A 13,432-nucleotide genomic window follows, 5' to 3' on the forward strand; every position below is an offset into this window, starting at 1 on the left:
AGGCTAGAGGCCAGACAAGTCCCCTGCTCTCCGAGGAGCACGTGGGCAAGCCTGGCCTGCTCTTTCTTGATCAAGTTATTTGACCCTAAGCTGGGTGAAGTTCTGCAATGGCTGAGATATGCTGATCAGCTCTGAGGACCAACAGGAAGCCAAACCTGCAGAGTTTTCCCAGCACCCCCTCCACCCCACACTGGGAATAGCTTCTCCCCTGCCACCCTGTGATACCCTATTCTCTCCTATCCAACCTGCCCTGCCCTTCCCTTCCCAGGAGGTATTCAGGGTCCTGCATTATTCCGTGCTGCTTCTCTGTCATCTAGCAGATCCTGGATCTAGCCTGGAAAGCTCCCCTACTGCTGAAAGGCATCCCAGAGCACCGCCATCTGGGGCTAGAGCACCATTGCCTTCAGGGTAGGTCCTGCAGAAATACCGGCTCCCTATAGAATCCAGGGGCAGACACTGAAGAGATTGGATAGGCTCGGTCCTTCAACGGAACGGATTCTTTCCCACAAAGGGCCTGTGATTAATTTCAAATCACAGTGGAGTGTGAGTAGGACTCAGGGTTAATGAGGCCTAATTGTAGCTCTTGCTTGTGCAAGTTGCAAGTTAAGAATGCCTGTTCACTTTTCCTGGGTGACGAGTCTCTCACAGGGTCAGAGGGCAGACAGGGTCAAATCTCCCAGAAGGCTAAATTACTGATTTATGTGCATATCAACCAGATTGGGACTGCAAAGCATTGGCTCCTTAATGGATCTGTATACAAGGCCTTGTGCTAGATGAGCAGAACATGGCCTCTGCCCTTGCTGAAGGACTTCCTGGGGAATCATGTTAATATGCTGTACACTGTCACAGCCTGTAGGCTCCACTCTTGAACAGATGGTTTTCAGCCCTGGCCCTGTTAACAAGACTTTCTTATTCATGATCTCATCTAATCCCATGAAGTCAGTGATGCAGGCTAAGCAGCGACATGGACATTTGACATGAGGCAGAGGGTTGGTAACTTTTCCACCAGGTCACGTTCTACACTGATAGCAAGTCCAGACCTTCTGTCAGCCTGAGGTCCCTTGTCACAACTATCGGCTTCTCTAAGGATAGCTCAGGGCTGGCAACTTCGGTTCTGATTCTCTTTCTTTGTAAAGTGGGTCAGAGACTATCAAAGAGGTGACATCAAATCAAAGACAAGGTCACACTTGTCCTAGTGGTTTACAATGCGGGGTACTGGGGTACATGGGAGCCAGTCCATGAGAAAGGAAACAAGACCCCAAGCGTTCCTATCCAGTCCTCTGCCAGGTAAGTGAGTGAGAGCCTGCAGTGTGGCCCTGTAGCCAAGTTTACAAAAGGCTGCATCCGCTGGGTGGGGCTGCATCCTGGACCCCTTCTTGTCTTCTGTGAGGAGCAGGCTGAAGGCTAAGACAGATAACCCAAGGTGCATGAAGAGCAGCTGGTCTTAGGCAAACAAAGAAACATCAAGTTCGCCAGCCAAGGGGAGCTGTCAACCGAGTTATCTCTTCAGCAGGCCACAGGAGAAAGGGGGACACTCGGGAAGAGCAAGGTTTTCCAAAGCAAATACAATACTATATGGCAGGACAGTGCCATGCTCTCAGTGGCATTTCCTAGGTAAGCTGTGTGAGTACAGAGGAAGAAAACACAGCTGTGGGCAGGAATAGGGGACAGGGTGCCATTTAAAACCCGAGGACAGGAATGACAGGGACGAAGGCTGAACTCTGGCCGAGTCACTACTGTCTCCTCCCATTTTATATACTTTCTGTCCCCAGATATCAGGCCATGGTCTCTGTCTCACCCAATGTCTGGTACCGATTTCAATTTGGAATTTAACACACTTGTGTCGTCCCCATCAGGTTGTGAATATCCAAGAGCATGGACTGTGTTTTTAGGATCCCTGCTCCCCCAAGAGTCCAGCATATAGTGAGTCTTTTTCAATGTCTATTCAGTGAATAATGCATGTCTACATGGTACATCTCACGTCTCCATGGGCAGCCACAGGGACAAGGTGAAAATGAGGAAAACTACCGATCCGGCTACACGTTAGAGGGGTGTGAGGGGCTGCAGAGGCAGCTGAATGTAGACGTAGGGCTCTAGTTGTGAGGTGTCATCTCTTCCAAAGTTCTTTCCTCACAATTAAAATCCGAGACAGGGCCAAAAACATCGGTTCAGCCAGACAAACACATGGCAGATCTGCTGAATGCAAGGAACTGGTTCATTCTGGCCATTCTACCATTTAGATACAATGTGCCCCTCCCTTCCAGAGCTCCAAGATTAATCCACTGATGGATTCATACGATGACAGCAATGGCAGTATTGGGAGGATTTTGCAATGTTGGAGAGGGCGCCTAGTTGGAGGGAGTAGGCTCTTCCTTGGGTGGAAGGGAGTGCCCAGGAATGATATAGTTTGTCCCAGACCCCTCCTGTCTCTGTGCTTCCTGGCTGCCTTTCGGTGAGCAGCCCTCCTTTGCCAGACACTGCCACCACCATGATATTCTGTCTCACTTCAGGCCTAAAGAGATGGAGCCAGCAAAGCATGGACTGAGCATGGACTGAAACCCAGCCACGCACACCCTTAGGGTGGTACTGCAGCCTTTGCTGTCCTCAGGTATTTCCACAGCAACAGAAAAACTGAGGAACACATTTCCTCATAGAAACTGAGCTCAACGGGGAAACTCCTTTCCTTCTCTCTCCACAGTGCGCATGCTCTTCCAGTAGCCACACACGGAGCTTATTAGGATCACAGTAAAGGCAACCTCCGAGTGAGTGCTCGCCTTGTTCTTCGCCCACCAAGGCCCAGCTTCAGCCCCACAGCTGTAACGCCATCCTTGATTAACAACAGCAAAAACCCATCTTTTTCTAGATTTGAGCCATGGGTAAGGAAGAGAGGAGAAAGGGTGGGAGAAGGCAAGGCTTCTAGCTTTTTGCCTATGGAAGCATCATTACTAGGGTACATTATTGCCCCATGTAGCTCTTATATAAAATTCAAGTTAAAATTCAGGAATCGGTTATACATGTGTGGATGTTTGTTTTTTGTTTTTGAGAAGAGTCTGTAGCCCAAGCTAGCCTCAAAAGCCTCTACTTTCCATGTAGACAAGGATGACCTTGAGCTTCTGATCCTCCTGCCTCCACCTCCCAAGGGCAGAGATGAACAGATGTGTCCATGGTGGCTAATTCTATGGGGTTCTGGGGACAGAACCCAGGGTTTTGTGCATGCTGGGCAAGCACTAACATCTAATCTATGAGATACATCCCCAGCCTCCAGGCTTACGTGTTTAGAGCCGCATGTGGCCAGTGACTATATTGGACGACTCACACTTCATCACTGCAGAAAGTGCTGTAGCACAAAGATGATCCAGGACACCCCCAAACCTGGAGACGCACAAGATTCCACCCCTTTCCCCAAAGGGACAACCTAAGACTCTACTAGTTTCCCTCTCTTCCCTGTCCTCATCTCATCCAGGATGGATGGTGACATACTATTTTGGGCTCCAATGCTCCTCCTACCAAAAGGTCAAAGATATTTATGAAACTCAGACCATGTTAGAATGTTTCAGAGGTACCCTCCACTCTGTGAGCTTTTCCACCCCCCACTCCCCCACTCCGCCCAGCAAGGATCTGTTCTCTCTCCAGGTTAGTGCACCTGCTGGACAGCTGCTCCTCAGGGCCACTGTATCCCGCCCCGACCTTCCCTCCATCAGCTTCCCATGGCAGATTGACCCATGGACCTGAGCAGTGTACTCCAAACCCTCCCAAGGAGCCTGGCCCCTTGGCTGTGGAACTTGATTTGTTTGTTTGTTTGTTTGCCTAAAGCCAGCTGCTCTTCATGCACCTTGGGTTATCTGTCTTAGCCTTCAGCCTGCTCCTCACAGAAGACAAGAAGGGGTCCAGGATGCAGCCCCACCCAGCTGATGCAGCCTTTTGTAAACTTGGCTACAGGGCCACACTGCAGGCTCGCACTCACTTACCTGGCAGAGGACTGGATAGGAACGCTTGGGGTCTTGTTTCCTTTCTCATGGACTGGCTCCCATGTACCCCAGCACCCCGCATTGTAAACCACTAGGACAAGTGTGACCTTGCCTTTGATTTGATGTCACCTCTTTGATAGTCTCTGACCCACTTTACAAAGAAAGAGAATCAGAACCGAAGTTGCCAGCCCTGAGCTGTCCTTAGAGAAGCCGATAGTTGTGACAAGGGACCTCAGGCTGACAGAAGGTCTGGACCTGCCATCAGTGTAGAACGTGACCTGGTGGACAAGCCGAGTTACCAACCCCCTGCCTCATGTCAAATGTCCATGTCGCTGCTTAGCCTGCATCACTGACCGCAGGAATGGGGCGTGGGGCTGGCTGTGGTGGGGTGGCTGGTCCAGAATGAGTCAATCTGGGCTTGCTGACACACTGGTCCTAAGTAAACTGAAAGGCAGGCATGACCTGCAGTTCTAGCGTCCCAAACAAGAGGCGGTTTTCAGTGTCTCAGCCCTCTGGAGCAATTCTGCAGATGCACTGGACACTTGTAGAGATGAAGCAGGGAGGACCCTCACACTATCCAAGTTTCCCAACGCCCATGATGCACCGTTTTCCTACTTAACAGCCAGTCCTAGAAGCTGCTAGAATAAGCTCTACTTGCTTCTGGAAAGCCCGCTTTCTCTGGCAACTACTGAAGGGCCACAGAGGAAGTCTATCGGTGATTTCTCTGGTGACTATAACCTTGAAATCACCCTCCCCACAGGCTTGTTTCCTCATCAGTTGTGAACTAAGGCCCTTTCCTGTGTGAGCTTTGTTACTTTAAAAGTTGTGGGTGCCAGAGGAAGCTACCTTGTGTTTTGTTTTAAATCTTTTCCCATCTATAAATAATAATGATAACTTATTATCCCATCTCATAGATGCAAATTGTTATTGGAGGTTCCCATGAAATAATACATGAGAAACAGTGGTATAGAAAGCCAAGGTTATGGACAGGCAACCTGTATTATTAAAGGACAGTGGGAAACTGCGATTTAGTGCTGCCCCTCAAACCTGCTGCTTCTCTGGGTGCATTCATTCTTTCATTCATTTGAGACAGAGCCTCACTATATAGCACTGGCTGGTATGGAACTCAGTATGTAGACAAAGCTGGCCTCGAATTCCAGAGATCCACTTGTCTCTAGTGCTGCGATTAAAGGCCTGCAGCACTCCTGACTTCTCTGGGGGTTAGAAGCAGCGCTTTTGGGAGACAGCTCTGGCTTGATCACAATAGACTCAGCAGAGACTGTTCAGCACTGCCCACACCCACACCCACCTGGCATCTCTCCCTTCTCGCTCCTTGGGAATGTCTTGCTGCTCCCAGAGACTCAGCCTGCTTCTCAGGAGCTGGGGCAGGTCGGGCGCCTGGCTAGGCTGCTTCTGCCTAGGGATGATGACGATCAAGATCGCGCTCCCCCGGAAGGGGGGCTGGCTGGGGGGCGGGTGTTGGGCCACTAGGGTGACCCCTCCTTTCGGCAAAGCTGGCCCCAGAATCTGGACTCTCTTCTTCCCCGGGCAGGCGCAGCGTTGTTGCCTCCCTTTCCCCCCCACCCCGCCAGGCAGGTTGTTGGCGAGTTAGACCTCCCAGCCTCACGGGGCTGCTGTGCGGCTGCGGCGACGCTGGCGACTGCGGCGCTGCAGCAGAGACGAGGGCTCCAGAGGCGGCGCCACGTGAGTCTCTGGCTAGGGCCCCAGACTGGGAGGGAGATTACCGTATTTATCGAGGCCAGTGCGGGACCCTTGGGGGCGGGTCACTGCGGGCCTGCTACCGTATTTGCCCGGAGCCATGCATCCCTTTCTGGGAGTGGCAGTGCCAAGACTTAATTACTTGTTTACTCGGGGTCGCGCGGGCCCGTGGGGGGCGCTGCGGGCACGGGGGTGGGTGGACTGCATGCGTTCTTCCAGGAGCTGGGGCTGGCAGCCCGGCAGGGTGGGCTGCGGCAGCTGGGTGGTAGCCTGTGTCTATTCCTAGGGGTGGGGTTGATACACAGCTTATCACATTTCTCCAGGGTCGCTCGGACCCCTGGAATTAGCAAGGCTGTGAGAGGGAGTCATGCCGGGTGGGGTGAGCTCTTGAGATTAATGCAGCGGTTTGACTGCGGGAGGCTTTTCGGCCGTATGGGGGCGGGGAAGAAGGGGCGCAGCGCTGCGGGAGACTTAACTGTGTTTTCCTTGGGCTGCCCAGACAGAGGAAAAAGCTGCTGCAGACTGCAGAAGGGGAGCAGGTTGGGCTGTGAGTGTGGCACCTGATGGAGGAACTTGGGGGAGGGAGGCAAAACCATGGCCTTGGACCCTCTGGGCCTGGTCAGAGGTCTAGTAGAGAAAGTGGGGAGGTTGCCCAGCGACCAGGCTTGGACTGGCCAAGGAGACTCTGATGGTCTGTCTTTGCAAATGCCAGCACAGCTATCTGGGGAGGGATTGTGGGTGGAGGCATGACAATGGGTCCTAGTCCCTTTCTCCAGGGTGAGTGCCAGTTCTACCCAGGCTTGGAGGTAGGGGAAGACAGAGGGTGTTTCTGAGACCCCACCCTGCAGGTAGATTGACTGAGGCTGGAAGTGTGAAGACCTTCAGGGAGGTTTGAGGGAAACCCTGAGCAAGCTTCTCTGATGGAGGGGGTGAGTGAAGTGGGTCCCAGTGCCCTACATGGCGTGGGAGTGGAGGCAAGACACCGTGGGCTTTAGGAGCAGTGGCCCTTTGAGAAAGGATGGGTTTGTGGTGGCTGAGGTGTGGGTAGGTGTGCATGCATGTGCATGCGTGTGTATGTATGTGTGTGAAGGGGTGTTTTGTTGCTGAGCAGCTCATATAGCCAAATGTTTTTTAACAGTGAGTCAGGAGACTTAGGGCCTAGGCCTGGCTCACCTTGCTGTGTGACCTTGGACAAGTATGCTGGTTTCACACAGCTCCCATGATTCCATTTACAAACCTGGGCTCGGCAGGCACGGCTGCTCTGCCCCTTATTCAAGGATGTTGTGAGGGCGGTGGGAAACTATTTCAGAATGATAGTGAGTGGCTTGGGAAGGCAATCTTTAAAGCAGGCCTGCAGGGAGCCCAGTGCTGGGGGTGTTTGTTGGAGTGAGTGTGGTTGGTGCTCACTCAGCCTTTGGACCAGACCTGGCTCCTTGGGAGCTCTTGCTTTGGTTCAGTGACCTGCAACTTTTCAAGTGTAGGATTCATCTTGTTAGACAGAGGGACTACCTTTAATGTTTAACCCAGGGAGGTCACTTTCAGGTTTATGGGGGTTTATTTTGCTTCCTGCTTTAAGCCACTGGTGACCTTCCTTCCTGCAGGTTTCAGGCCATCTTCTATCCTTGGGCATCTGAATGGAGAAGCTGCTCCTGAGAATTGCCAGACAGTATTTAGCCCATGAGTTGTGTGTTGCAGGCTCAGGGCTTGATGTGTCTTTTAAGAGAAGGTAGCTCTCTGTTCTTGAGGTGCTGGGTTGGAGTTAGAGGTAGCATGACCACCCTATCCCACGGTGAAGGGCACAGGGCTGGGCAGCAGACTGCAAGGGGATGCTGGAGAGGCCAGGGAAGTCTTCTAGGAGGTAATGGGTCTTGAGAAAAGCCAGGGCGACAGGCTGTGAGGAACCGAAACAAAGCTGTAGATGGGCAAACACTGGGGGTTATTGGAAGTGAGTGATTCAAAAGGCTGGAGAATGGCTGATCCGTGGGGTCTTCCTTGATCCCTCTCTCCGCTTCTGCTTCCCCAGGGGCTGGTGACTGCATCTGGAAGTGCCCATGACAGAGCTGGTGTCCTCCAGGGAAGGGTCTCCTACGGGGGACGGGGAGGAGGGTCTGGGGGACGACCAAGGCCTGGTTATCCACCACCCGGCAGAGGAACAGCCCCACCGCTGCCCACTGTGCGGCCAGACCTTCTCCCAGCAGCCCAGCCTGGTGCGGCACCAGAAGGCGCACGTAGGGGCGGGTCGCACCGCCGCCTTCGTGTGTCCCGAGTGCGGCAAGGCCTTCAGCGTCAAACACAACCTGGAGGTGCACCAGCGCACACACACCGGCGAGCGGCCCTTCCCCTGCCCCGAGTGCGGCCGCTGCTTCAGCCTCAAGCAGAACCTGCTCACGCACCAGCGCATCCACAGCGGCGAGAAGCCGCACCAGTGCGCGCAGTGCGGCCGCTGCTTCCGCGAGCCGCGCTTCCTGCTCAACCACCAGCGCACGCACGCGCGCATGCCCACGCCACACCCGCGTCGTCCCGGTGTCTTCGGGGAGCGGCGACCCTACTTCTGCCCACGCTGCGGCAAGAGCTTCGCGCGTGAGGGCTCGCTCAAGACCCACCAGCGCAGCCATGGCCATGGGCCTGAGGGCCAGGCAGCCCATTTAGGACGCGTGCTATGACCCGTGGTGGGAGGCCTGCCACCACCAGCTGCCGCCGATCCAGGAGCCACATCCAGGGGTGCTGAGTTGCCCCCCCGATCTGGATGGGCTCATGGGAGAGGGGCAGGGCCAGCTTGGGGTGTTGGAAGGGCTTGAGCCACCCCCTTTCCTTCCTCCCCCTGGACCCCTTGGCTGGCTGCATGCATCTGCTATGGGTTCTGCGTTAGTTTGCCTCCTCCGTCTCCTGTGGCCTAGAGCAGGTGAGCCCCATAGTTTGGCCAGAGTCCCCTGGGGCGTGGAGGTGGTGGGAGTGGGGGTGGGGTGGGTGTACAGTGTTGGCCGTCTAGGTCAGAAGTGGGTGTGGGCAGGCCTGTGTCGGTCTCCATGACTGTTGCTTACCTGATCTTCATTCTCAGCACGTCAGACTTGAAAGCGACTTGGAGAGGGCCGCGCTTTCCACGGTCCCTGGGCCCAAGCTCAGTCCCCAAAGCCTCGGCCTCCTGCACCCACTGTCTGGTGGCCTTGAGAAGCCATTTCACTCCATGTCTCAGTTTGCGTATCTGTAAGTGGGGGACGAAGATGAGAGACTTTTCCTTTTCCCTGGGGTGTCGCGAGGCTTGGCTGTTGGCAGAGGGTGAAGTCATTTGTCCAGAGAATTTTGCTCAGCAGCTCTGGGCTGTGCTCCGCTGCACTCTTGGAAGGACCCCAGGCCCAGGCACTTGGAAGCCCACGCTCGTGCCTGTGACCAGGTGTCAGGGTGTCTGCACAGACGTGTGGGCTACAGTAGGGACATCCCTGGGTCAGGAGAATGACCGGCTTCACCTGAGGGGGTTCGAAGGCCCTGCACTGCGTCCTAGAGACAGAGAACTGCTGTAGGAAGGGCAGGTGTGCAGAAGGGGGACTTCCAGATGGCAGGGGCTAGGATTTGTTCCACAAACGACTTTGTGTTCAGGAGGAAGGGACCCTAGACATTGTAATGAGTGCGGTGAACGCAGACCTGGGATTTAGGATGAGAGCCGAGGCCCCGGGAGCACAGATGGGAGAGACGAGGGTCATTCAGGGGAAGAGCGGAGAGGCCTCAGCCAGAGGACTGAGCAAGGTCACCTGGTGAGAAGGAGAAGTAGCACCATTAATCCCAGCACTCAGGAGGCAGAGGCAGGTGGATCTACACAGAGAAACCCTGTAAAAATAATAATAATAATAATAATAATGATAAGCAGGGCTTGCTTCCAGGACCCCTGTGTACAAGTCGTCACTCTGAGGCTCTGGCCTTTTCTGCCATTTGACAGACAAGGAAATTCCAAGGTTTTCCCAAGCCTGTTCCAAATCACGGTTAATAATTAGTGCTACAGTGGGTCAAGGATGGGCTTTGTTTTGGATTTTGCACCCAAAGATCTTTGACCTTTGTTACTGAGTGGTTGGAAAGGCAGTGAGGAGAACTTGGGCTTGTGGGCAGGGCATCGGTGGGTTTGGCAGGTGCTGGGGTGTGGGGGGGGGGGGATCTGAGAGGCCCATATTCCCTCAGACCTTGCCTCCTGCTAGGCCTATGTCCGGGGCTGGAGACCTGCCCACTCCCTCTGCTCTCTGCCCTACCTCGCTACTGTGTGGCTCCTCTGGACTCACCGGCCTCAGCCTGAGATCCTTGGTGGTTCGCAATGTGGACTACTATTTGGTGGTAGAAAGTCAACAAGGTCCTGGGGTAGCAGGAGCTAGTCAGTCACTCAAGTACTCAGACCCCAAATAGCCCATGGTGACAGGTTGATAATCTTGGCAGTATTTGTTTGGGGGATGGTGGCAAGAGGGTTGTCGTGAAGTCCCAGAGAGATTCAGAGTGGGCCCTGTGAATGTGTCCATGTAGTCCAGATGGGTGTGTGGGCAGGGCCTTCGTTACTACAATGTACTGACCATGACCTCTCTTTCTGTGAACAGATACAAAGCGGACAGGACCTTGTGGCCCAGGACATGCAGGACATATCTGGGCATGGAGACTAAGAATGGAGTCCCATGGGGTCCTGGCATCCTGGCATGAGGCTGTGTCTCCTCAGAAGACCTACCTCTGGAGGTGCCCTGTGTTGGTAGAGCTGGGAATTAGAGGCTGGGTCCATGCCTTTGGTGGGAGAACTCCCCAGGTCTGACTTGAGTCACAGCTGGCTAAGCCTCCTTTTGGCTTCCTGCCCCTCGATGTCCACTCACATGTGGAGGCAGACAGCGCCTGTGTGGGAGGGCTGTCCTCTCTCTTCCAGCCCTGCCTACCACTGGGTTGAGGGACAGAGACAAGAAGCAACTGGTCTGCATCATCGCAGCAAGTTGATGGCCGTCCTGGCTGGAGAGGCAAAACTCCCCTCGAGACGTGAGCAGCCCCCGAGTGCTCCTGCGCCCTCTCTGAACTAGAAAGGTTAAGACTTCAGGGGCCTGTGGCCCTTTAAGTTCTGATGGAGGCTGTGGCCCTTCTAGAAGTCATATACTCATGTAGCTCTCAAAATACCAAGCGGTTTCAGGAGCCTCGGGACTCCAGACTAAAGACCTCGGCCCTGGGGGTTTCATCTGCCATCCCTTTCTTACTCCGTCCAAGTGTGTCCCTCTCCTCCCGGTCGCCTCTTGTTTGGGAATAAAGCATTCTGAGGCTGAGCCCCTTTGGTCCACCTACCCCTTCTCCCCAATCTAACAACACACCTGATTTGTAGGACCCGGTCTCCCTCCCTCGGCATTGCCCAAGGATCCCTGGGCTTGGTCCTTTCCCCCTTTTTGTGTCTGACAGGCTGTGGGATTTTACAAGGAAGTCCCCTGCTTGGCCTTGACTCTGATTTCACTGTGGAGTCTCAAGGGGAGGCTGGACGGCTGAAGGGATAGTGAGTGGATCGTTTTCTCTGTGTCTGCCCCCAGGGAGAAGGAATCCTGTTTCCTTTAGCCCCACGCAGCCCATCAGGCCTCTTGGTTGGCCAAGACTCTCCCCTGGGAAGGTGTGGGTAGAAAGGCACCAGAGCCCTGCATGGGCATGTGCCCATGGGTCTAGGCAGAGGGAGAAGCCGGTGGAGGAGTTCTGTGTCCCCTAAGCAAGCAGGTGTACAGTAGGGGGTGTGGGTCTTGGGCTACTGTTGGTCAAGGACTCCTGTCTTCAGATGTGAGCAGGTCAGTCGGGAGGCTGTGGATATTTCTCTTTTTCCCTAGAATGAACCACTCATTAGGAAAGGGGAGGCCTCTCTTTTCTGCTAGGGCTTGGTAGGAGCCTGTGGATTCCTAACCTGGGGTCTTACTGCCTGTGTCCCCCATGCAGTTTGGGTTACAGGTTCTTACTGAACCCCTATGCCTTATTCTGGGGTCACTGAGTACTAAAGCAGTCTGAGAAAGGGGCGCATTCCCCGGACCCCAGGAACTCCCATGCGGCTCTTTTCCCTGGCTAGTCTAGAGGAGCCCTCGCCGCGCCCCTCAGCTAACTGCCCAGCTCGTCTCTTCCCTACTGTAGCTGTGCCCTGCCTTCCCCTGTACTGCCCCGAAATGTTCTTTTCCCCACCCCCAAAACCCCCCTTCTTCACCAGGGCTGAGCCTCCCAGCACCCCACCGCCATGCTCCCTCTGGACGGTACTCACGTTAACACGCGGTGTCTCCCTCGAGTACTGTGTGCTGTGTCGTCTTGTGCACGCTGCTTCTGTGTCTGTGTATACCTATACGTGCTGTGTGTGTGCACGTGTGCACCTCAAGTCCCCAACTAGACTGTGAGCTCCCTGAGGGCAAGGGGCTGTCATTTCTTCTTCAACCCCAAGTGGGTCCTAGCACAGGGCTGGGCTCCTGACTCTCAGGAAAGCGCTTGTCAACCGGCTGATGGGAGAAATGTCGGAGGTTGGGGGTGGCGTGGGAGCTGTGCAAGGGGAGAGTGCACGGGAGTTAACTACGGATGCATTGGGTCGGGTTGTGGGCTGGCTCCTTGGATCAATAATGGATGCTCGAGGCCTCAGGTCCTTGCATTTTGGGGGTGGTAGAAGCAGAAGGGACCCCCCCCCAACACACACTATGGCTACACAGGAGTGCACTTGAATGGATGTCCAGGTTGGGTATTCCTGGAAGTCCCTGACATCTGTTGGAGCCGACTCAAATAAATGTTCTCTACAACAGTTGGTATGTGCGGCAGTCTTTGGGGGACATGGCCAGGAGGGGGTAGTGGCTTCTACCTCAACCTGTGTCTTGGCCCCCATCGCTTGTGGGGGAATTTCCTCCAAGGTAACATGGACTGGTGTTCCAAGCAGAATAGTAACCAAAGACTACAGGGAGCAGATCACCAGCTACAGCGGTTAGCACAGACCTCCCTGTCCAGGTAGTGACTACTATTGGGGTCTGAGTCACCCTCAGCCCACAGGGGAGCAACACCTGCCCAGAAGCTTTGAGGTGATTCCCGCTGGCTCCCAAGCGCTGGGCCACCAAGAAGATCTGAGTCAGGAGACTAGACTCCAGGGTGGGCCACCGGCCAGTCACATCTCTTCTGATTGTAGTCCTAACAGCCTGCTCTCTGACTTCGTAGAGCCGGGGTGAGAACAAACAAGTCAGACAGAATTGATGCAAATTCAAAGCATGGCCTCACCCATGCTCCCATCCTAAGGGGGAGCCTGTCACGGACCTCATTTTCTCTAGTGCAAGTGCAAGTGTGTAGGGTCCGGACCCAACCATGGCTGAGGAGTACTCTAGATTCTGTCATTAGCCAAGGAGGGTCATGAGTGGGAAGTCACTCCGGGTCAGTGCCTGTGAAGCCTGGCTCTAGGGTGAGGGGATGGGTAGAGCGGTCAGGGTTAATTTCCGTTCACATTGCCCAAACTGAAGGCGAGAGCAGGGCCCACCCCTCTCTTACTCTGCCCCCAATCCCAGGCAGAAGCAGCGGCCGTGCCCCCTGCCTCTCTTGGCTGACTTCCTCACTGTGAGCTTCAGACAGGGTTGCAGGCCTGGCTCAGCCTGAGCTATGGCCTGGCGAGGACTTTAGGAATGGCTGGATCACAACCCTTCAGAGTCCTACCTGTCACTCACAGGGTGAGAATAGGGGAAGAAAACCTGTGTGTTTGCACCCATAGGTGTGTGTGTGTGTGTGTGTGTGTGTGTGTGTGTGTGTGTTCGCACCCA

At 54.5% G+C, this 13,432-nt stretch overlaps 1 protein-coding gene across 6 annotated transcripts; it reads left to right on the forward strand.

Annotated features, from left to right (window-relative positions):
• The first annotated feature begins 4,319 nt into the window (after positions 1 to 4,319).
• On the forward strand, positions 4,320 to 12,438 carry LOC114700104 (zinc finger and SCAN domain-containing protein 2-like). 6 transcript variants are annotated; one of them, XM_028879601.2, is made up of 4 exons: positions 4,320 to 5,672; positions 7,711 to 8,589; positions 8,746 to 8,891; positions 10,259 to 12,438. In XM_028879601.2, the coding sequence occupies exon 2, from the start codon at positions 7,739 to 7,741 to the stop codon at positions 8,348 to 8,350; it is 612 nt and encodes a 203-aa protein (XP_028735434.1). In that variant the 5' UTR covers positions 4,320 to 5,672; positions 7,711 to 7,738; the 3' UTR covers positions 8,351 to 8,589; positions 8,746 to 8,891; positions 10,259 to 12,438. The 6 variants fall into 6 exon arrangements, with proteins under 6 accessions (XP_028735434.1, XP_037059600.1, XP_037059601.1 ...); XM_037203705.1 differs by lacking the exon at positions 4,320 to 5,672 and adding an exon at positions 9,872 to 10,020 and having other exon boundaries at positions 5,679 to 8,589; XM_037203706.1 differs by lacking the exon at positions 4,320 to 5,672 and adding an exon at positions 9,872 to 9,977 and having other exon boundaries at positions 5,679 to 8,589.
• The last annotated feature ends 994 nt before the right edge of the window (positions 12,439 to 13,432 follow it).

Source organism: Peromyscus leucopus, chromosome 3, assembly GCF_004664715.2.
Source record: "Peromyscus leucopus breed LL Stock chromosome 3, UCI_PerLeu_2.1, whole genome shotgun sequence".
NCBI lineage: Eukaryota > Metazoa > Chordata > Mammalia > Rodentia > Cricetidae > Peromyscus > Peromyscus leucopus.